Genomic DNA, 20722 nt, shown 5'->3' on the forward strand with positions numbered 1-20722 from the left:
CGCCCTAAAGGGGGAAACGAGCGCTGCCCAGGATGCTGGCCCCTTTAAGAGGCCGGGCCGGCTCTGCGGCGGTTCCAGCTAACCGCGTGCCTGGTGCAGCTCTGCGGTCCGCGTCCCCGGGCGAAGAATCGGAGCCGGGCCGGGCGGCAGGACCCGGCGCAGGAGACGGCGTGCTTCGATGGGCAGCTGGGCGGGGCCAGAGCTGCGGACAGCCTGTCAGCGGAGCCGGGACAGCGGCGCAGCCCTGGAGTGGGCGGAGCCCGAGGCCGTGGGCGTGGCCCGGCGCTGCGGCCTCGGGGGCGGGGCCTCGGGCTCCGGGAGCGCCGCAGAGGGCGGCGGGGTGGGCGGGGCGAGCGCGGGGGCGGGGCCTGTGTCTGCAGTGGGCGTGGCCCGCCGCAGAGGGGCAGTGCCGGCCGAGGGTCCTCTGCGCGCGGCTGCCGCGGCGTCTCCACACCGTCCCTGACAGCCCCGGCGGTGGACCCGCGATCCTCGCTCGCTCGCTCGCGCAGCCGCCGCGGCCTCCACCCCGGCCCGAGTCCGTCCCTCGCCTCGGCGCCCACATCCGGGGGCCGTCCGGCCCGCGTCGCTGCGGAGGCCGCATCTGGCGCGCATCTGGAACCGCCCGGCCGGCCGCGCTGGAGCCCGCGCCTGCCCTGGCCCGGCCGCGCCGGGAGCCCTGCCCGGAGCTGGAGCCGCACCTGGAGCCGCGGGCCCGGGGCCTTGAGCCGCGCAGCCGGCGCATGGTGAACTCGCTGCTGTTCGGGGAGATGGCCTTGGCCTTCGGCTGCCCGCCGGGCGCCGGCGGCGGCGGGGTCTGCCCCGGTGGCGGCGGCGGCGGCGGCGGGGCCGGGCCGGGGCCGTCGCCGGTGACGGCGGCGCTGCGGGACGACTTGGGCTCCAACATCCATCTCCTGAAGGGGCTCAACGTGCGCTTCCGCTGCTTCCTGGCCAAGGTGCACGAGCTGGAGCGGCGCAACCGGCTGCTGGAGAAGCAGCTGGAGCAGCAGCAGAGCGAGCGCGAGCGGCGGCTGCGCTACAAGACCTTCTCCCGCGAGCAGGCCGTGCAGACCGGGCCCGAGCTGCTGCAGCCGCCCGCGCCCGGTGGCGTGCACGGCAGCGGCGCGGCGGCCGGCGCCAACGCCAACGCGCTGGCCCTGGGCGGCCTGCCCCCCGGCGGCGGCTCGCACCCGCAGCACTACGGCCGCCTGCCCGGGACCATCTGGAGCTACACGCAGGTGCGGCGCACGGGCGGCGGCGGCGTGGAGACCGTGCAGGGCCCCGGCGTGTCGTGGGTGCACCCCGACGGCGTGGGCGTGCAGATCGACACCATCACGCCCGAGATACGCGCGCTCTACAACGTGCTGGCCAAGGTGAAGCGCGAGCGCGACGAGTACAAGCGGAGGTGAGTGGCTCTCGCCCCTCCCCCCGCACCTCCTGGGGAGGGGGCGTCCAGGTCCCGGCAGCCGCGGAATGTGTTCGGGAGGGGTCGGGACCGGCCAGCTGGTCCGAGCAGGTGGGCTGGAAGCTGTGTTTGCAGAGCGCCCGCCTGCACACGCTTGGAAAACTCAGTTATCTGCTTCCAAGAATGGGGGCGGGCGCTGACTACGGTAGGGGACACCTCGGCGCCGTCATTGGACCAGGCAAGTTGTCTTCTGGGTGACATAATCATCGGTGTTTTATGGGATCTCATTTAATCCTCACGGCAGAGTGTAGGGCCTTTTTATCCCCATTTTGTAGATGAGGAAACTGAGGCACAGAGATGCAAGTGGCTTGTCCACGGTGGCTTGGCTAATAAGTGGTGAAGCCCGGATTTGAACTAGTGATTTTAACTATTCCTGGCTAGTCTGTCTCCCAGCTTAGGTATTTTCCTAAGGGTGTAGCAGGGGGGCTCCCCTGCCTTCATGGGTGAAAAGAAAAAACTCTTAACCAACGCACTGGCTTCTTGTTCCTTGACTTAAATGAGATCAAGTGTTTGAAAATGGACAGATCTGCCCCTGCCTGCTAGGGCCAGGGTCTGCCGTCTTGCTCCAGCTCTGTAAGGTCCAGCTGGCTGGGCTGGATAAGCGTACCTACATCAGCCTGGCCCCAGGCTTTTAAAAACACCTCCCTTCGCTCCTCTTCTCCCCACCGCGCTATTGTTCTGGTTTATTGGGCCCCAGCAAACTCAGCCCTAAAGGCCCACAGGAAGAGAGAAGCTTGGGCTAGAAGACTGGACATCGAATGGACCCAGGCCACTGTCTCTGGCTGGAGTGTAGGGCAGACTGCCTGCAGGACTGGCTAGCACATCCTGCCCAGCTCAGATTCCCCAGCTGGGAGACCGACATTGCTTCCTGCCTGCAGCCAGGCTGACAGTGCTGTCTGCTCTGCTCTCTGATAAGAGGAGACGGGTCTGTCCGTAGCATCGGAACATCGCAGGCCTGGGTGGGGGTGGGATCCTCTGGTCCTGGCTGCTGCTCTCCCAGGCATGCAACTCTGCACTGGCAGCCGTGGCTCTGCACTCCAGGGCTTGGAGGATGTGCTGAGAAGGATCTTTCCTTCTGCTCCTTGAATCCTGGTGCTCACATGAGCACAGAGGTCTGCCCAGGTAGCTGGGCATGGATCTCCTTCCGTCTCCTTCCACTGGGCAGCCTGGCTCCTGAGCAGGACTCAGGTGCCTGCTCCATCACCTGCTTGTGAGATTGTTGAAGTACTTGGAAGCCTGTTTGCTCATCTGAGAAATGGGCATAATAAAATCCACCCACTGTGGCATGAAGGAAGAGTAGGGTGGTGATACTTTTCGGAAGGTATAAAGTAATCAAGCTGATGTGATAAAGGTGACGGGCTCTTTGTCAAGCCAGCAGAGAGTAGACACCCAGAGACTCAGGTCTTTGCAGAGCCTGGCTTTCTGGGGGTAGGTCTTAACACCCGCTCAAGACGAGCGACTCTCCTGAGCTGGGAGTCTCTCTTGAGGACTTGAGAGTGGCCTGCTGACTCGCCATGGAGGCATGAGGCAGGCTGCCTCCCTGCCCCTCGTGGGCATCTTCACTGGGGTGGGGAAGGGAAACAGGCGTTTGCTCTCGATGGTGAAACTTGGAGGGATGGGCCCTACTGTCTGCTGCTGGGGATGGTGTCGTCATGCCCTAGGCTTGCGCTGTTTGTTTTAATGTGTGTGTGCTTTTTGGACCTGGCTACTAAGGAGATGGAAAACCGTGCCCAGTCTTAGAGGCAGATAGGTTGGCATTGAGCAATGTTCAAGTTGCGCCCAGGGCGTGGGGTGTGATGTCAGCTTCTGGCGCTGGCCTGGAATGAGACGGGCTCTGCCAAGACAGGTGGAGTGCGGGTGTCGCTCTTCCCGCCCTCTGGGGTGCGTGTGCACCTCCTCTTTCCCCATTCTTTTGTGAATTGGGGAGACGCATCTTTTCTGACATTGATTCAGGGCTCAAGTTGGGGTTTTCCAAAGCAAGTCTACTCCCTTCCTTGGGCCTCAGTTTCCCTTTCTGTAAAGTGAGAGGTGGATGGGCTAGAACTATGCTCCTCGAAGTGCCAGGCTTCCTCAGAGATGCTTTAGGGGTTCCTTGAATATTAAATAAAAATGAATATTTAAAATTATATTAAAATGTTCATATGGTCATAAAAATGGGCTCACTCACTTTTAAGTTCTTCATTTTAACTCATCGAAGTCCACATTTTGGCTAATTTGTTAGTGGTTGGCCTCAAGTAAAGGCCACTCTCCTCCTTTGTCCATTTGTCTGAAGAGCATTCTGAGATTGCAAAGCAAACTGCTAAAAACGATTCCCATTCGTAACTACTTCTCTGTGTGAGTCAGGATTTTCCTGATACTCTGCAGCCAAAACTGGAGATGGAATTAAACGGGACGTGGAGCTGTCATCCAGAATCCCGGTTTTCAGTGTTAATGGTCAAAATAGCCTCATCAGCCTCACTGAGTGAATTGAGAATAGGTAACTGTTATATATTTGAACCTATGATAGAAATTTACACGAGTAACATTCTGTTTGTACTTGTTTCTGTATTTGAGTTTCTCCTAAGAATTTTCTTTTGGGAGGAGGGTGGGCATATGATCAACTTTTTAAAAAGCTTAAAAACCCCTGGGCTAGACGATCTCAAAGGGTCTGCCTGGCTTTGACGGTCTGTGAATCTGAGTTTGAGCTCCTAGCCCACTTCCAGTCCCCCGTCCCGAAGAGAAGTCGAGGCTGAAGGATGAGACCACGGTGTTTGTCTGGACTGTTGGCCTCTGAAGGCTTCAGATTCTTCCATGATGTCTAGCACAGAGTCCCAAGCAGTGAGCAATGAAAGAAGCCTGTGCCAGGGTCTCCTTGGGTCCACTTGGAGGAATTCAGAGCCTCGGAGACCCCAACTTCCTTCCTCAAAGGGCAGCCCGGCATGTGTCGGCCAGTGTTCTCCAAGCTAGAGGCCTTCTGGGTTCCACCTCCATGATTTGTGACTATAGCCACGTCCCACTACCTGTATTATTACTTATGTAAAATATTGTAAAGAGCTTTATTGAGGTATAATTTGCATATCCTGAAATCCTCGCATTCTAAGCATACAATTGAATGATTTTTAGTAAGTCCACAGAGTTGTGCAACCATCACCACAATCCCAGCTTTAGAATACTTGCATCATGTCCGAAAGATCCTTCGTGCCCATTTGCAGTTCATCCCCGTTCCCACCCAGCCCAAGCAGCCCCCGACCTGCTCTCTGTTTCTATGCTCGACCTTTTGTGGACACTTCATATATAGAGAACCATATGATAGGTAGTCTTTCGTGTGTGGTTTCTCTCACTTAGGTAGTGTTTGTGAGGTTCACCCGTGTCGTGGCGTCTATCAGTAGTACATCCCTTTGTGTGCTGAATAATGGTCCACTGTATGGTTAGACCACATTTTGTTCATCCATTCACCTGGTGAGTGCCTGGGCCCCGGCCTGCACCCTCCTGCTTTGATTTCTCCTTGCTCCAGGCAGCTCCGAGCTCTTTACCGCAAGGGAGATGTGGTCGCCGAAACTGTAACGCGACAAGGTTGTCAGGCGTTGATTTGGAAACCAAAACAAACATCACTGCCCTGTCACCACCCAGTGCCACCAAAATATCCTGTTCTGAGTTTGTAGGCTGGGGGCTTTTCCCTGGGAGAGTCCTGCTGAATCTGCCTGAACTCGAAACAAATGAGAGTTCTCTGAATTGGCATCTGAGAGACCTGGACTCTGGGTCTGGCTCTGCCACTAGGTGCTGTGTGACCTCAGGCCAGTTGCTGCCCTCTCTGAGCCTTAGGTCCTTCACCTTTACACCAGGGGATTTCTACTGGTGATCTCTCCCAGCTCGCTCTACACTTAGAGTCTGTGACTTGAAGGGGCCCAAGTCAGGGCTGCCCTTTCTGCCTCCTGCAATGACAGTCTGGGCATCCCCCTCTCCTGTCCCCAGGCCCAGTGTGGTTTGGAACTGGCTGGTTTCGTTCCCTCCTCCTGTAGGTTGCCGAATGTCTGCCCCTGACTCAAGTCAGCATGAAGGGCTTAGTTTATTTTCCCTGGTGCCTGGGGCGATGGGAGCTTTGAGACCCAGGAGGGACCACGGTGTTCATTTAGCCTGGTGGGCCCTTTGGATCCCTGGGTTCTAGAGCAGGGTGTCTTGGGGCGATTCTGGGGACAGTGGGGGCTGAGCACCTGGGATGTGGCCCTCATTAACCGCAGAAGCACCATTTCAGTGACTCTCAGATTGACATATGGAGGGAGATTCAATTGGGAAACAGGGTTCTACAGTTTAGAAAAAAGAGAAACAAAGAAGTCGCTGACTCAGCTGAGTACTTTCATTTTAGGAAGGTGGAAACTGAGGCCCAGAGGCAGCTGAACCCCAAAGCCGAGCTGGGCAGACCTCTGTCTGCCGTTGGGAGCTTTCCTCGCCGCTCCGAGGTGACGCCCGCACCATCTGCCTGAGGTCGGGGCTTGCTAGAGTTCTTGCCGCTTTTGGTGTGCCTGCCTTTAAGCATTTTTTAAAAAGCCACTTTCAGAGATGGGAGGAACTTTTGTCACAGCTATTTCTGATCGTGAGCAGGAAAGGGCTGGGCTGTTGGCCTGAATGGAGGGCTCCAAAAAGGGCTGGTGGGTGAGCCCGCTGGAGTGTCCCCTGCCTTTTCCCGTCATGCCCTGGGTGGCCCTTGAGCAGGTGGGTGGTGGCCCCTGAACACCCCAGAGCCAGAAGACCGCCCCGGAGGGCTGGCCGGAGGGCTTCGTTCCCTGCCACTTCCGTCATTTCTGAAGCTGCCACGGATGCGGACTCTTTATTTCTGATTTTCCTGGGAGGCAGCCTGAGATGGTGGACAAAGGGTTCGAATCCTAGCTCTCCTGCTCCCTGTGTGACTATGGGCAATTGCTTGGCCTCTCTGAGCTGCCTGATCCACTGCTTTCTGTGAAAGAGGGAGAAGAATGTTGCTCCCCCAGGGACTGAGAAGGAATAAGTGAGCTCATGTCTTACGGCACCGGGGGCTTAGCAGGCTGCTGGTATGGCTCCCCCCACCCCCCCCAGCCCATCCCTTCCCCCTGCACCGTCTGCTCCCTTCATGGACAGGCCTTCAGTGCTGGACGGTCCAGCACATCCATTTCAGGACACGTCGCCGCTCTCTGTCCTGTGGAAGGCGCCAGAGATGGTGCTGGGGGCGGAGGAGAAAGGGCTGCTGCTTTGTCCCGCATCTCTAAGGAGGGGGTTCTTCCTACTCGTAGCGGTTGATTTGTGCCTCCGGAAATCTCTGGCCACCCCCCGCCTTTTCTCCCAACCTCTTAAAAGAAACCCACAAAACCCCCTCCATCTTGCTCCTCAGTGTTCCAGACACTCTTGGCTGGGCTGGCATTCTCTTTGGGGACAAATTTGGGAGGGATTTTCAGAGCCTCAAGCTAGAGGGAGGGAATGAGGTCCCAGAAAAGAAGAGGAAGCAGGAAGCAGGGAGACAGCTGACGATGAAGATTCCTTCTCCCAGGAATGCAGGCGGGGCCTTCGCCTCGGCCACCGGATGCGAGTCCCCCCCCCCCCCCCCCCCCCCCGCCCCCCTGCCCCCACCCCCTGCACACACACTCACACTGACACTCCTGCTCTCATCCTCATCTCACACACTCTCAGGCTCTCTCTCCAGGCTCCTGGCCGCGTCCCCACACGTGTCGGGGTTTGAAGGACACAGAAGGGTAGACCCAGAATTTGAACACGCTCTTTACTGCAAGGAGATGCGCTGACTGCGGGGGAATTGATTTAACCGTGCCATGTGTCAGTGATACCCGAGGCTGTGGACTTTCATTTGGAGTTCTGGCTTTTGCCAGTTCTGGCTTTTGATAGCACTGGGGAGATGAAGCTGGGCTGGCGTTCTGTTTATTTCCTGTGTCGTGGAGGCTAAGGGCCGGGGACAGGGAAGGAGGCAGTCCTGTTGTCCTCTGTGCTCAGGATTAGCATGTGTTGCTCTTCCCTGACTTGCTTCCATCAGGCATTCCTGAGCGCCCACTACCTCCCCCATTGCGGCACCCCCACACCCGGAGCCGTAATTGCCTGGGATGTGTCTGCTGCCCCGCTGCCCGTAAGCTCTGTGGGGGTGGCTCTCCTACAGAGTCCAGCCAGGGCCCGGCCTCAGTCCATGCTGAGCAAGTATCTGTGCCCCAGGCAGGGCTCTGTGCCTGGCTGCTGCGTGCTGGGAGGCCCCCAATGGGGCTGGGGAGGTAAGGCACAGATGACACGGATGACTGACACGGACTCTACATCCGGGGACTTTCGGCTCATGGAGGGAATGGTCTGGACTTGGAGTCAGGAGACCTGCCCTGCAGTTCTGACACGTTGGTTCAGCAAGTTTGAATAAGCACCATCGCCTGGCGCCAGATGCCAGACCCCAGGTCAGGAGCTAAAAGCTGGGCGAGCTTAGGCTAGTCACTTTGCCTCTTTGAGTCTCAGTTTCCTCATCTGGAAAAGGGGGATGCTGAGCTCTGTGTCCCAGGCTAGTGGGAGGAGGAAAATATCTACCACTCTTTGTAAACGGTGAAGTTCCAAAAGAATTACACAGCAAGATTTCACAGGGCAGCGGGGTGGGGGTCCTGAGGGGTGAGGGGTGCCGGCTTTGTGAGGTGGGCAGAAGTCCAGGACCAGGCTGGAAGCGGGGAGAGGGTGGTCCACGCCCTGCAGGCAGCCTCTGGTGGTCGTGCAGCCTCAGGGCATTGCTGGATGCAAGGTGTTTAGAGGATCCCAGGGCAGATGAGAGCCTGGTGCAGGTTTCTATGCGGCTGCCGGCCCCAGGGGAGCGCCCTCCCACCCTCGGTGGGTGCCATGGCCTGGCTGCCTGGGCAGGATGTGGTTTCTGACTCTTAGTTCCTGGTACACGAGAGGGTAGTTGTCACTCAAAAGTAAACCCAGCAAATTCTTCTGGTTCCCTCGAGGGCCTGTGGCTGGGCTGAGCCCTCGGGGGGTGGTATGGGGCAGCTAGAGCCCTTTGGAGTCCAGGTCGTGGTCCTGGCTGGCCTGTGGCGTGATCTGAGCTTCCCGTTGCCCGCCTGGGAATGGGGACGCTGGGAAGATGGGCTTGTCCAGTGCCCGCGGAAGACCTCCTCTCTGTAACTCTGTTGGCGTGGGCTGGATGCTGCGCATGCTGTGTAATCTCTTACGCCTCAGTTTGTTGCTCTGTAAAGTGGGGATAAGGTTTCTTAGGAGTTCTGCTTCCCAGAGCCGATGTAAAAATCATTTGAAATCGTGGAGTGTGAAAGCATTTTGAAAATGTTTAAAAATAAATCATAATGACTTAACAGCCACCATCGATTGAGTACCTCCTGCCTCTGGGCTCTGGGATGACCCCTTTCAACAAGTGGGAGTTAATTATTAGAGGAACCCAAGAGGTAGGACTCGGTTATGCCCATCTTACAGATGAGAGGATCAGAGAGGTGAAGAACTCTGGCTCAGATCTCACAGCAAGTCCAGTCTGGGGCTCCAGGCCCCAAGTTCAGGGCTCTTCCCGGGGGGAGACGCAGGCTGGCCTCGTCCCATGCCCCCTGAGGGCTGGTGGAGGCTGGCCCAGGGTGAGGAGGCACGGGGTCTCCCCGGCGCCCATCGCAATATTGCCACGGCAGGTGGCAGAGCAGGAGGTGGCTGCTGCTCTGGGAAGACTTCCTGCTGTCACTTTACAGTAATTATTTCTTGAGAAGCTGGTGAATCCCTGGCAGTGGCAGGCAGACAAGCCTCCGGGGCCCCCGTTGCGGGCCGTCCAGACCCTGCTCTTTGTAGATGATCCTACTGGGGAGCCCCACTCTGCTGGGGGGAGTTCCTGGTCAGCCACAGAGGTTGGCACACCTGGGCTGGCAGGCCTGGCAGGGGAGGGGATGGGGAGCAGGGATCACGGGTTACCACCTGTCTGGCACTTGCCACGTGATCTGATTTCCACCTTGTGGCAATTCTGCAGGACGGAAACCAAGGCTGGGATTTGCTAACTTGCCCCCAGTCACCCAGCAAAGCCAGGTGGCAGACTCTCAGTTAATGCTCCTCTGGTCACACCTGGCGCCTAAGTGCCCAGGGCTGGGGCCAGAGGGTCTCACCACTGATAACAGGCAGGAGGGAGCACAGGCCACCGTCCGGAGGGAGGGAAGCTGGCCTCCGCCCTGGGCTCGGGTTGCCTCACTTTTGCTTCCGTTGGGGGCCGTGAGCTTTGCCGGGGTGCAAGAACCCTGCTACGGTCCTTCTGTGCCTCTCGTTGGGGAAGATGAGTGTGCTGGGTGCAGACGTCTGAGGAGCTGGGGCTCCGTTCTCAGCGGGGGCTGCACACCCACCATGGGCCCGGCGCTGTGCTGGGCACTGGGGTGAAGCTGCCAGCCCCTACCCAGGAGCTCAGAGTCTGGGGACACAAGCAAATGTGACAATGCCATGTGACGAATATCTGCCCAAGTAGAGCCTGTGCATACTAGGGGCTCAATAAATATTTATTACTTAATTAATTTATCAAACAAATATTTATACCATGTCGACTCTTGGCCAGGCTCCATTCAGAGCAGTTTGCAAACGTTTAAATCGCATAACCTCGTAATAACACTATGAGCTGGGTACTAACAGTGGCCCATTTTAGAGATGCTGCAACTGGACCACAGAGACATGGAGGGAACCGGGCCAAGACCACTCCTAGGTGGCAAGCCAAGATTTGAACCCAGGAAGTCAGGCTCCAGAGTCAGCCTTTATCCTGTGCGGTGCCCATTGCAAACAGCTTTCCTGCTCTGAGCCTCAGTTGTACTTCTGTTAAAGGGGGAGTATTAAATTTGACTTCGTGAGGCCATTTGGAAGATTAAATGAAGCGATGCCTCTGGAAGCATTTTATAAACTGTTGAGCGATGTGCCCATGGTGACTAAATGGTTGGAAGCCCTGGGGCCTACCCACACTGCTGTTTCTTCTCCAACTTGCCGTACAACCTGGGGCTGCTCGAAGCTCTGTGAAATGTCTCGTCCTCCCCGTGCCTTCATATTCTCACCTCCCCTGGCTCTCCCCAGGCTGTGATGGGGTGTGGGGCAGACACCTCTGAAACTAGACAGCTTGGACAGAGCATTTGTGCGGAACTCAGAAGCTGGGAAGAGAGGAAGATGAGAGTGTTTCCACAGCTTATCAGCGACGTGACCTTGAGTGAGTTATTTGCTTTTCTTAGCCACCGGTTCCTTATCTGCAAAATGGGGACAGTCATGTTGCATGATGGCACAAGAAAGTAAGCGAGGTGATGGTTCAGACCCTGGCAGCTGCCGGCATGGTCACTGAATGAGGCCGGGGCCCCTGGGGAGAGGGGCAGGCCGGGAGGCAGACGGCGTTTGCACCCTGGCCTGGGCAGGAGCCCCTCCGTGTGGCGGCGCTGGGTGGGGGCCCTCTCTGAGTGTCTCGGAGGTGCTTGCTTGGCGCCCTTGGCCTGCGTGCTCTGACTTCGGGATGTGCAGGTTCACACAGCCCCCCACCCATCGGCTGCTCGACGGAGGGATGCCCCCGCAGTGGAGACACTGCCTCCCGCCCTCTTAATTGGCCATTTTTATTACTTGGATTATTTAAGACGGTTCTTGGCTCGCTGCCGCCTGGTTGCTGTCATGGGGGAGGGGAGGAGCTGCGGGTCTAAGTGGGCCCTGTGACATTCTCCGGCAGGCAGGCTCCTCTCTGGGCAGTGTTGGTACGTCTTCCCAGGCCTGTCGGCACCCCCTTTCTGCCCCTGGCCTGCTGCGGTAATGTGCACAAGGCCATCTAACGGGATGAGGAGGAGGGCGGGGAGACCGGGATTGGAATCGCTTTGGGGGAAATTTGTGGCAAAGTCAGACCACAGGACCAGAGAGAATGCTGGAATGCTGGGTGGGGCCCTGGTGGGACCCTGTGTGCCTGAAACCCAGGGATCCTGGAAGGTACCTGAGCCAGCTTAGGGCCGTCAAAGAAGGCTTCCTGGAGGAGACATCACCTGATTGTGTTTTGAAGGTCCCATAAGAGTGGAAGAGAAGGGGAGAGGGTGTGCAGGGAGAGAGAACAGCCAGTGCAGAGGCCTGAGGGTGAGATCGCCAGGCCGCCGCACCATCTGGGGCCTGCTCTCATGCCCAGGCTTGAGTCGAGACCCGGCCCGAGCCTGGCCTGCCTGCTCTTTCCTCTCCTTGTCCTCCTCCCTCCCTGTGGGCTGCTTGGCTCCCTTTGTTCTGTTTTGCTGTCTCTCATCCTCTTTCCTCTTCCTCTTTCCCTCCTTTCTTGGTTTGGTCTGCGCTCCTTATGGCTGGCTCCCTCACCCGCCCGGTCCCCCACGTGAGGCAGGGGAGGGCTGTGAGGGGGCGCTGTCCCCCACCCCCCAGCCTGATGCCGGGCCGCAGTGGGGGGCTCTTTGTCTGCCGCTGGGGCTTTGTGAGCTCGTGTGTGCACGTGGGTGTGAGCCTGTGTCTACACCCTGCGGACTTGGAGCCCCCGGGGTCAGGACCCCACTTCTGGCGACCCCAGGCCCCTTGTCCTATAGGGCTGGGGTCTTGACATCGTGGTGGGTGGCAGGGGAGGTTGCCTGGTGAGAGGATAGCTGCCGGGTCTTGGAGGTCAGAGCTGGCTGTCGGGGCCGCAGCCTCCCCAGCCCTCGTCAGGTCTGGGCCTCGGATTAGACCAGGGACAGGGGCGGGTGGGGAAACCAGGCTGCTCATCTTCCCTCTCCCATCTGACCGCCTGCCTGTCCCTTCTCCCTCACACCTATGACTTCTGTTTACCTGGTGGGCACAGAGCACCCTCTGAGGTCATTTAGTCCACCCCTCTGCGTCCACGCAGCATCGTCCCCGGTCGTCCCAGATGAGCAGAGCTGCCTTCTGTCTTTTGAAAAAGACCTTCTGCGGGCTTGTCCTTCAGTGTCTTCTGTTTTTCTCTCCATTCCCACTCACATACCCGTGACCATTTTACAGATGAGGGCACTGAAGCTCAGAGAAGGAGAGCAGTTCCTTGAGGTCACACAGCAGAATAGAGGCTGGAATCCAGGTCCCCTGAACAGGGCTCCTTTGAAACCCTTGGGCTAAGGGATCCTTCTGAGGACTGTAGTCCTTTAAGGAGGGGTTTTGAAAACTCCCAGAGGCCAGAGTGTTTGGGGTGCAGGAGGCTCAGAGCCTGTCAGGTGGAGTCCAGAGACCAGGCCCAGGCCCTCTGCCAGAGGTTGGGGTCTGTGCTGCAGACGAGGCTCTCAGCCTACGGAAGGGACATCTGAGGTGGCTGTGGCCTTGTGTCTTTCAAACAAGGACACTTCCCTGGCCTTGGCATGGCACTGGGGTCTTGGGGTGTTGACTGACTGACTGACCTACCATCCCTGTCTGCCAGCCATGCACTCGGCTGCATCATTTCTCTGTGCCTCGGTTTCCTTGTGTATAAAATGGGATGAGGAGGCCCCCAGGGTTGTTGATAAGCCAGGCCCAGGGTGGGCTGTTCCTCTCCCCTTGTCTCTGGGGTGAACCCTGGAGTTGGAATGGCTGAGAACTTGGCCTAGAGCGTCGGAGTTGGGGAACTGCAAGGCCGATCCTCCAGTCACTGCAAACTCTGTCCCCAGGTCCCCAGTCTGGGGCTGTGGCCTGACAGACGGTACGTGTGGCTCTGTACACAGTTCTATATGGAAAGTCTTATATTTACAATTGGTATTACACTTGCCTTTAAAGAAAATACTAACATTTAAAACATCAGGATTTATCCAAATTGGGGAAACTGAGGCCTGGGCTCAGCAGGCTGCTGGCAGAGCCAGCATTAACTTGATGCCCATTAACTTGATGCCCCCTCCCCGACTCACAGATTGTTCTTTTCTGTGCCTTAAGCATAATAAATCCACAGGGAATAGGAAGAAATTGGTTTCTTGGCTCCCCCTTGGTTGGTTGCTGGCCCGCCATCCGGGCCTACCCCTGTGGGGGGCTCCGACTCCGCAGCGGGGCGCCCGGGTTCCCCTCCCACCCGAGCCTCGGGTGTCTCATCTGTAACGTGGGCAGGCAGCCTTAGCTCACAAGGCTGCACTGAGGACTCGGTGACATAGTGTGAGCCGAGGGCTGAGCGTGGGGCTGGCCCCCGATGTTATCCTCGGTCCCTTCTGCCCAGGCCCGGCCCTCCCCAGCCCCCAGGCCCGCTCAGTGAGCACTGCCTGCTCCCTCCGCCTTCCGGCTCAGAGTGGCCTTCTATGTTCAGGGCACTTCCTTTCCCCGGCAGAGCTGCCCGCCTGGCCAGTGAGAAGGTCACGTCCCCTCTCCTGCTTGGCACACTGTCAGCACAGGGTCTCAGGGAGGGCAGGACCTAGCATTCGAGGCTGTGTGCAGCACACCGTGGAGCCTGTGGCTTCCAGTGGCCTTGGAGGGTGCTCTTGAATGGGGGCGTCTATCCCCATCCCTGCCTCCTCCTCGGGAGATCACTGGCCTGAGGTCTCAGCGTGAGGCGGAGGCAGAGCTGGCATTTGAACCTGGGTCTTCAGAGGACCGCCTGCCACACTCAGGGCCTCAGGCTCCCTGGTTGGGAAATGGGCCGCGCGTGCCTGGCCTTCGCCCTTGGGCTGAGACACCGGAGTTGGAAGACAGGTTCAAGCCCTTTCTTGCCCCTCAGCGGGCAGTAGGGCAGCTGTTCTTTCTAGTGGGGTCCCTGTAAGGAGATGGGAAGCTGGCTGCTGGGTTCTCGCCCAGCCCATGGACTGCCCTGCAAGGCCGTGTGGGTGAAGGGCTCGCTCCCAGACCTTGGGGGAGAGTGGCATCTTGCTACTGTTTCTCAGCGGTGAGGTCCAGGCAGCTGGTTCAGGGTCTCGTCCAGGAGATAAAGGCTGCTTTGTATCTTCTGCCTGATTTAAGTCCAGACACATCACCCCTTAAGGCAGGAAACAAGGTGGAAGGGATTGCAGGGCCCAAGCAGAGAAGGCCTGGGAGGTTGGCTCTCCCTCACCTCCTCCAGGAAGGAAGCCAGGATCTCATAACCCCATTATACTTATGTCCCTAGAGCATCTCCCGTGCCCAGTGCAGTCTAAAACTCTGTGGATGTGTTCTCTTGAACCTCACAGCACACCTGAAGGGTAGCTGTGGTTATGCCCATTGTACAGATGAAGAAACTGAGTCCCGGCAGGTGAAATGGCTTGTTACTTGTCATAGCCAGAGAGTGGCAGAGCTGGCATGTGAACGTGAGTCTCTGTGGCTTAAAAGATCACCACTGGGTTCCCCCACGGTTAAGTGTCCTTTCAAACCCAGCTTTGGGAGCTACTTCAGAAAGCCAAGACACCATGTGGGAAGACCAGAGCAGAGAAATCTCCTGGCCTTGGGGATCCTTAGCTTTAATTTCTATTCTGAGGATTAGGAGATGGGTCGCTGTGCCTGGAGCGTGTGTAAATATGCGTATGTAGGTGGGTGCCCAAGTGTGTCCAAGTTAGAGAAGGAGGTCGGACACTGGAGGGTCTGCAGTCAGGGGTGAGTGATGCTAGGGAGGTCTGTGGGCGAGTGTAAGGAAGCTTCCCGGGGACACCTAGGACCTGCTGCACTTCTTTATCAGGAATTACTCCACTTGATCATCCATCCATCCATGCATCCATGCATGCATGCATCCATCCATCCATCCATCCTTATCAGGGCCCCTGTGCCTATGCTTGGGCCCTTCGGATGATGCTACAGGGATCAGAAAGGCAAACTCCTGTCCCTAGGGAGCTTGTCAAATGACTGTTAAATCAGAGCTGGAAGAGTCCTTAGAGATTGTTTACTTTCTCCCCCAATGCACACTTTTTTCAGAGAGGGACAGTGATTTGCCCAGGGTGACACAGCAAGTTGGTGGTCGAGCTAGGACTCACAGCCAGGTCTGTGGCCCCCAGCGCCATGTTCTCGCCTCTCTGCTGTGCTGACGGACCACTCGACTCCAGGCTGGCAGCCCTCTTGCCCAGCACCTTCCTCCTCGGCTAGTGGGATGTGTTCTTGGCTTTTCTGGAGTCCTCTGCAGGTTCTCTCCTGAGAGCTGTCTGGAGATGCCGGCTGGACCAGCGTGTGGGCCCCAGGTTGGGGCCGAGCTTGGCCGTGCTCTGCCCTGAGAGGACACCTTCGTCCATGTGGAGCGTGAGGCTGGCCGGGCACCTGAGTGCAGACACTCAGAGGCTCTGCTTTACTGCTCCTTGTGGACACCAGCTTGCTGTCCCCTCGGGTCTCCAGAGGTCGTCTGTTCCTCTCTCTCCTTGAGGCTTGGACCATTCCAAATCTTACTTAAAGATCTTACTGCCTTGGAAGACATTCCAGAGCCTTCCCCTAGATGTGCCTTCCATCGGGAAGTGCTTCCTGGCCTCTAGCCATCGTCCCACACGCTGCACTTCCCCTGTTCAGCCTTCCGTAGTGTAGGGCAATGGGTGGGCATCAACTATCTGGGGAAGACCCTTTCCAGGTTCTCAAGGCAGTTCGCCTCCCCTCCAAACCCCCGAAGCTTACTTTCTTCACGCCGGAAGTCCCTCCTGACTCATGCACACTTGTTGGGGCACGCTCGTGTGGAAAGGATCTGGCTGGCCCCTTTAGGGTTCTGTAAGTTCTTGGGAGGGAGGCACATTCCTTCTCCTGGAGTCATGGAGCCCTCCCTCTGAGCCGGGAGTGGCCCTAGAGCCCAGGGATCACCCCGGCTTCACCTTTCCTGATGGGGAAACTGAGGCCCAGAGAGGCTGAGCAACATGGCTACGGCCATCAGCCAGCCTGGTGGGGTTGGGTCTCCTCCTTCACAAGGCGGTGCTGTTTCTAGGGTTTGGGCAGGGGAGTGGGTTTTCCAGCCTGATAAAGGGGGCAGCTGGTGGGGTTCTGGCCTGGCAGTCCCTGCCTGAGATGGGTGTCCTGGAAGCAAAGCTGCCGGCTCCACGTGGTTCTACAGGATGCCCCGGCCCGGAGTCAGTGCCCTCCCGGCTCGCCCGCTGGCACCTCTGGCACTCCCGCCCATCCCGTGGTCCCCTCCCACCCCGCCGCCTCCCTGACTCTCTTTCAGCCCCGGGGAGGCCCCTCACCTCCAAGGTGGAGGACGGAAGGCCCGAGTGGATGCAAGTGACTAAGTTGCTGCAGGGACACTAGCGCCTGTGGCTGGGCAGGAAGGGGTTAAGCAGCCCTACTTGCTGGGACTGGACTCCCAGCTGGTGTCCTGGCCCCTCAGGCCAAGTGGGCCATCTGGCTTGACAGACACCACACCATGTTCCATCTGTCCCCAGGCAAAGTCACCAAGAGGAAGCCGCCTGCTGCCTTTGTGGGCCTGCTGGGTGGGCGTGGACCCACTGTCTGTCCCCAGGAGGCCGGCGGGTTGGGAAAAGGCCCTCCACTGGGCAGGCCGCCCTGCGGGTGGCTGGCTTAGGTCTTCCAGCGGCAGGAGGAGGGAGGACCTGAGCTCCCGGGGGTGGTCAGAGCCTCCTCGTGCAGATGGGTTCAGAGAGGTGCAGGGCCCAGCCCGGGGCCACACAGTGAGTCAGTGCAGAGAGCAGGACTCGTGCCCAGGCCCTGCCCACTGCTTCGCCCCGTGGCTTCAGCTTACAAACTCATTCATCCAGTCAATACTAGGTGAGGGCCTACTATGTGCCTACTGTGTAGAGACTCTGGGTACCAGACAGCACCCCTGTCCCAGCGCAGGGGAGAGGGAATGGAGAGGATGGAGCCTCCGAGGGGAAGAGTGGCACGTCTCAGTCAAGCCCAGGACCCCAGCCCCTGGGCCGGCCCCTCAGCCGCTGGAAGCGGGGCCTGCTCCCTAAGAGGAACAGAAGCGTACCAGACGCTGGGTGCCGCTGCTCTTGTGCGGTCCTCACAGCCCAGTGGGGCGGGTACTGTTGTTACCCCCATTTCACGGACGAGGAAACTGAGGCTCGGGGAGGTAACATCACTTCACCAGGTCACCGGCCGGGGAGTGGCTGAGTCTGTCTGAAATCAAAGGGTTTGGGGACAAGGGGCAGGGGAGCAGTGCTGAGGGCCTCCCCTCTCCCCGCCGGCCAGTCCTTCTCGTCCCTCTGTCTTGGACCGTCTCCTTCTTGGCTTCTTGCCCGGTCCAGGCCAGGGATTGTGGGGCTGGAGGACCAAGTCTCAGGGGAGGAGAGGCCCCTGTTGGGTTTGAGCTGAGAAGAGAAGCTGGGCCCTCGGCAGGGCTGGGGTTGGTGACCCTGTGCCCCCCTGGGACAGGGCACCTGCCAGGGTCTCGGCAGTGCTTGAGGGGCTCCCTCTGGGGGATCCCTGGTGTCTGAAGGACCCCCTGCCCATCCGAGGGCCCTGGGGGCTGGGCCGGGCCAATGGGAACCTCACTTCAGGGGCTCCACAGTCAGCAGCCCGGGCGGGGGCCTCGGCGCTTTGTTGGTGGGGTTTGGAGGTGGTGCAACTTGGGGTCCTTTCTGAGCCCCAGGAGACTGGGGTGCCCAATTCCTGACCCTCTTCCTCCCGTTACGGGGCCTCCCGGCACAGAGAAAGGAGCCCAGGCATTGGGAGGGAGACCCTGTGGGCTACTCCTACACCTGGCGCTCCCTCGGGAGAGCAGGGGCCGGCGAGTCTGGTGCGTGCGAGCTCGGGCCCTGGGGCCTGGATTCCAGTCCCGGCTCTACTGCTTCTGAGCTCTGGGACCGTCACAGCTCGCTTCACCTCCCTGGGCCTCAGTTTCCTCGTCTGTGAAACGGGCATATAACAGTGCCTCCCTCACGAGGCTGTTGTGAGGGTTCACTGAGGTCGTACAGGCTGTCACGTGCTAACACTTCACAAGGGTAGCTTTTTTGATGATGTGACCCTGGACAGGTCACCTCACCTCTGTGCGCCTCAGTTTCCCCATCAGCAGAATGGGGGTGAGGAAGCAAGAGGCTCCAACGAGGAGCTCTGCTGGCAGATTATTGTCACAGAAGGTTCTATGGGCGTCTGCTCGCTTTCATTCCCCCTCCCGTCTTCCCAGAGGGCACTGACTTCTCTCTCCTCTGAGGGGCACCCGGGCCCCACGGATGCTCTGCGTGTGCGTGTGTGTTTGTTGGGGACACCCCAGTGTCCTCCCCGCTGGTCCGCATCACGCTGAGCCTCAGAGCCCGCGTGACGCAGGAGGCGGTGTTGAAGAACGGGTCGGTACCCTGGAGCAGTGGCTCGTCACTAATCCTCTCTCGGCGCTGGGGTCACTGTCTGGTCACCTGCCCGGCTGTGCCGGGAGCCTTGCAGGCCAGTTAGGAGGGTTAAGACGCTGCACACGCAGGCGAGCCGCCACCAGCATCCTCCCTTGCACACGCCCCACAGTAATTGCTTCCCTGGGTCCTTGTCCCTTTCCCTCCTTCCTCCTGGTGGTGCTCAGGGACGCCCTCCTCCCCTTACCGCAGCATGGCAGGAGCACACAGGCTCTGGGTTTCCGTCCCCACTCTGCCGCTGCCTGGCTGTGTGACCTCGGGCATGTCACCTCACCTCTCTGAGCTTCAGACTTCTCACATCCATATTGCCCGGGCTTCTGAGTGTCCCCATCTGACATCCTGGGGTCCTGTGTTCTGTGATTTCTTTTTCACTCCTGGAGCCTATTTGTGCATGCCTGTCCTTGCTGAATCCAGCTGGGGTCCTTCACCCCATTTCACAGGTGAGGAGACCAAGGCCTGGAGAGACGACTTGCTCAAGGCTGCGGAACCTTGGTTTGAGTCCAGGACAGGGTGTGTGCCGGCTCCTGCCCGGTGGGCTCTCCTTGGCTCCGGCCCTTTATGTGTCCAGGCTGCAGATGAAGAGGGAAGCTTGGAAGCGAGAGCAGTGGCCCAGGTTGCTCGGGATAAACAAGAGGGCCCCGTGAGTGATGTGGCTTTGATGGGGAGAGTGTGTCGAGCGGCAGACCCGCAGGGCCTTGCATTTACCTGTGGGTGGCACAGTCACCAGAAATAAACAGCGGAGAGACCCAAAGTGCACATTAGGTTTCCAGAATAGCCTTGGGAGTTGCTGATTTTCCTCAAAGCTGTAAACATAGCCCTGGGTGGGGCCCCCTGGCCTCCTGGGCACAGACCCCCTGGGCCTCCTGCTTCTTGGCCTGGGTGCCCGGACTGCCTCCCTGCGGGCTTCTGGCCTCGGGTGAGAGCTGGAGCCCCCGAGGCCGAGAGCGGCTGGGGTAGGGTGGAGCGTCCCTGGGGGCTCGGCCGGGCCTGGGTGGGAAGTGGAGTCCTGGGGAAGCAGAGCCCTGGGGAAGCGGAGTCCTGGGGAAGCAGAGTTCTGGGGAAGCAGAGCTGTGAGCACCAGGCTTCCCATCCTCTGCCCCATGTGAGGCAGGCCCAGGCGTCGAGGCGAGAGAAGAGGATCCTGGGAGGAGAGCTGTAGAGCTGCTGGGGACTGTGGAGGTTATCTGGGGAAACTGAGGCTGATGGGGAGGGACAGGTCATGTCCAAGGCCACACAGTGAGTCAGTGCTGCACTGACTCCAGACTCCATCTCCTAAGAAAGGCCCTCGAGGTAGCTCTTTATCCAGGAAACATTTACCTGGTGCCTACTGTGTGCCAGGCTCTGTGCTGTGCTCTGGAGCGGCAGCTGGGAGCCAGAGATGGGCCTGATCTTGCACAAGCTGGGCGAAGTGGGAAGACCAACAGGGGAGCAGGTAACCTCAGGAGCAAGTGACCAGGGCCTTTAGAGCCAGAAGAGGGGCACTTGGCCTTGACCAAGGAGTCAGGGAAGGCTTCCTGGAGGAGGGGGTATAGCAGCTGGGTCCTGAAGTTGGCATAAGATGAGGAGGAGAGAGAGATGACAAAGGGGGCGTGTGGATTGGAGCCTTCCAGGCAGAGCCTCCAGCTCATGCTCAGGCCTTGAGTGTGATGCTTCTTGGCACACCTGGGGCTGGGGGCGCCGAGGGGGTTGCTGCCCTAGCATGTGGCTGCTTGCCCCAGGGCTACCCTTTCAGAAGAGGTATGGGGCCATTTCTCCCGTGAGCCTGGTCCCCCAGCCCTTGCTCCTTGGGGAGGGCAGGGTGCCACCCCAGTGAGGGGGAGGACGGGCCACATTTGTGGTGGGGTCTTCTTCCACCCGAAAGAGAGGCAGCCCTTTGACTAATGGGGAAACCGAGGCACGAAACAGCGTTGCTGCAGGGGCTAGGGTGAGGACCAGGGACCCTGCTTTTCCTCGGCTCTGTGGGCAGCTGTCCAGACTCCAGCAGCTGCCAAGCCCCATGAGAGTGCAGCCTTGTCACACACACGCTTGGCGGGGCACTGAGGCCTTCTCCAGGCCTGCGCCCTTGACCCAGCAGCCCCCTCCACAGGGGAGGCCGGGCACACGTGCAAATGCGAGTGTGCCAAGAAGCTCTTGGCAGTGTTTTGATTGCTAGGACTGGGGAATGACAGTG

The 20722-nt window shown here is 58.9% G+C and overlaps 1 protein-coding gene across 1 annotated transcript in view; it reads left to right on the plus strand.

Annotated features, from left to right (window-relative positions):
- Window positions 1-457: 457 nt before the first annotated feature.
- IFFO2 (intermediate filament family orphan 2) overlaps window positions 458-20722 on the plus strand; it is a 46814-nt gene continuing 26549 nt past the window's right edge. Inside the window, exon 1 of the mRNA XM_046660661.1 lies at window positions 458-1402. Within this exon, the coding sequence (XP_046516617.1) occupies window positions 741-1402 (662 nt within the window). The 5' untranslated portion in view covers window positions 458-740. The remainder of the gene's footprint in view (window positions 1403-20722) is intronic.

This window comes from Equus quagga, chromosome 5, assembly GCF_021613505.1.
Source record: "Equus quagga isolate Etosha38 chromosome 5, UCLA_HA_Equagga_1.0, whole genome shotgun sequence".
Classification (NCBI taxonomy): domain Eukaryota; kingdom Metazoa; phylum Chordata; class Mammalia; order Perissodactyla; family Equidae; genus Equus; species Equus quagga.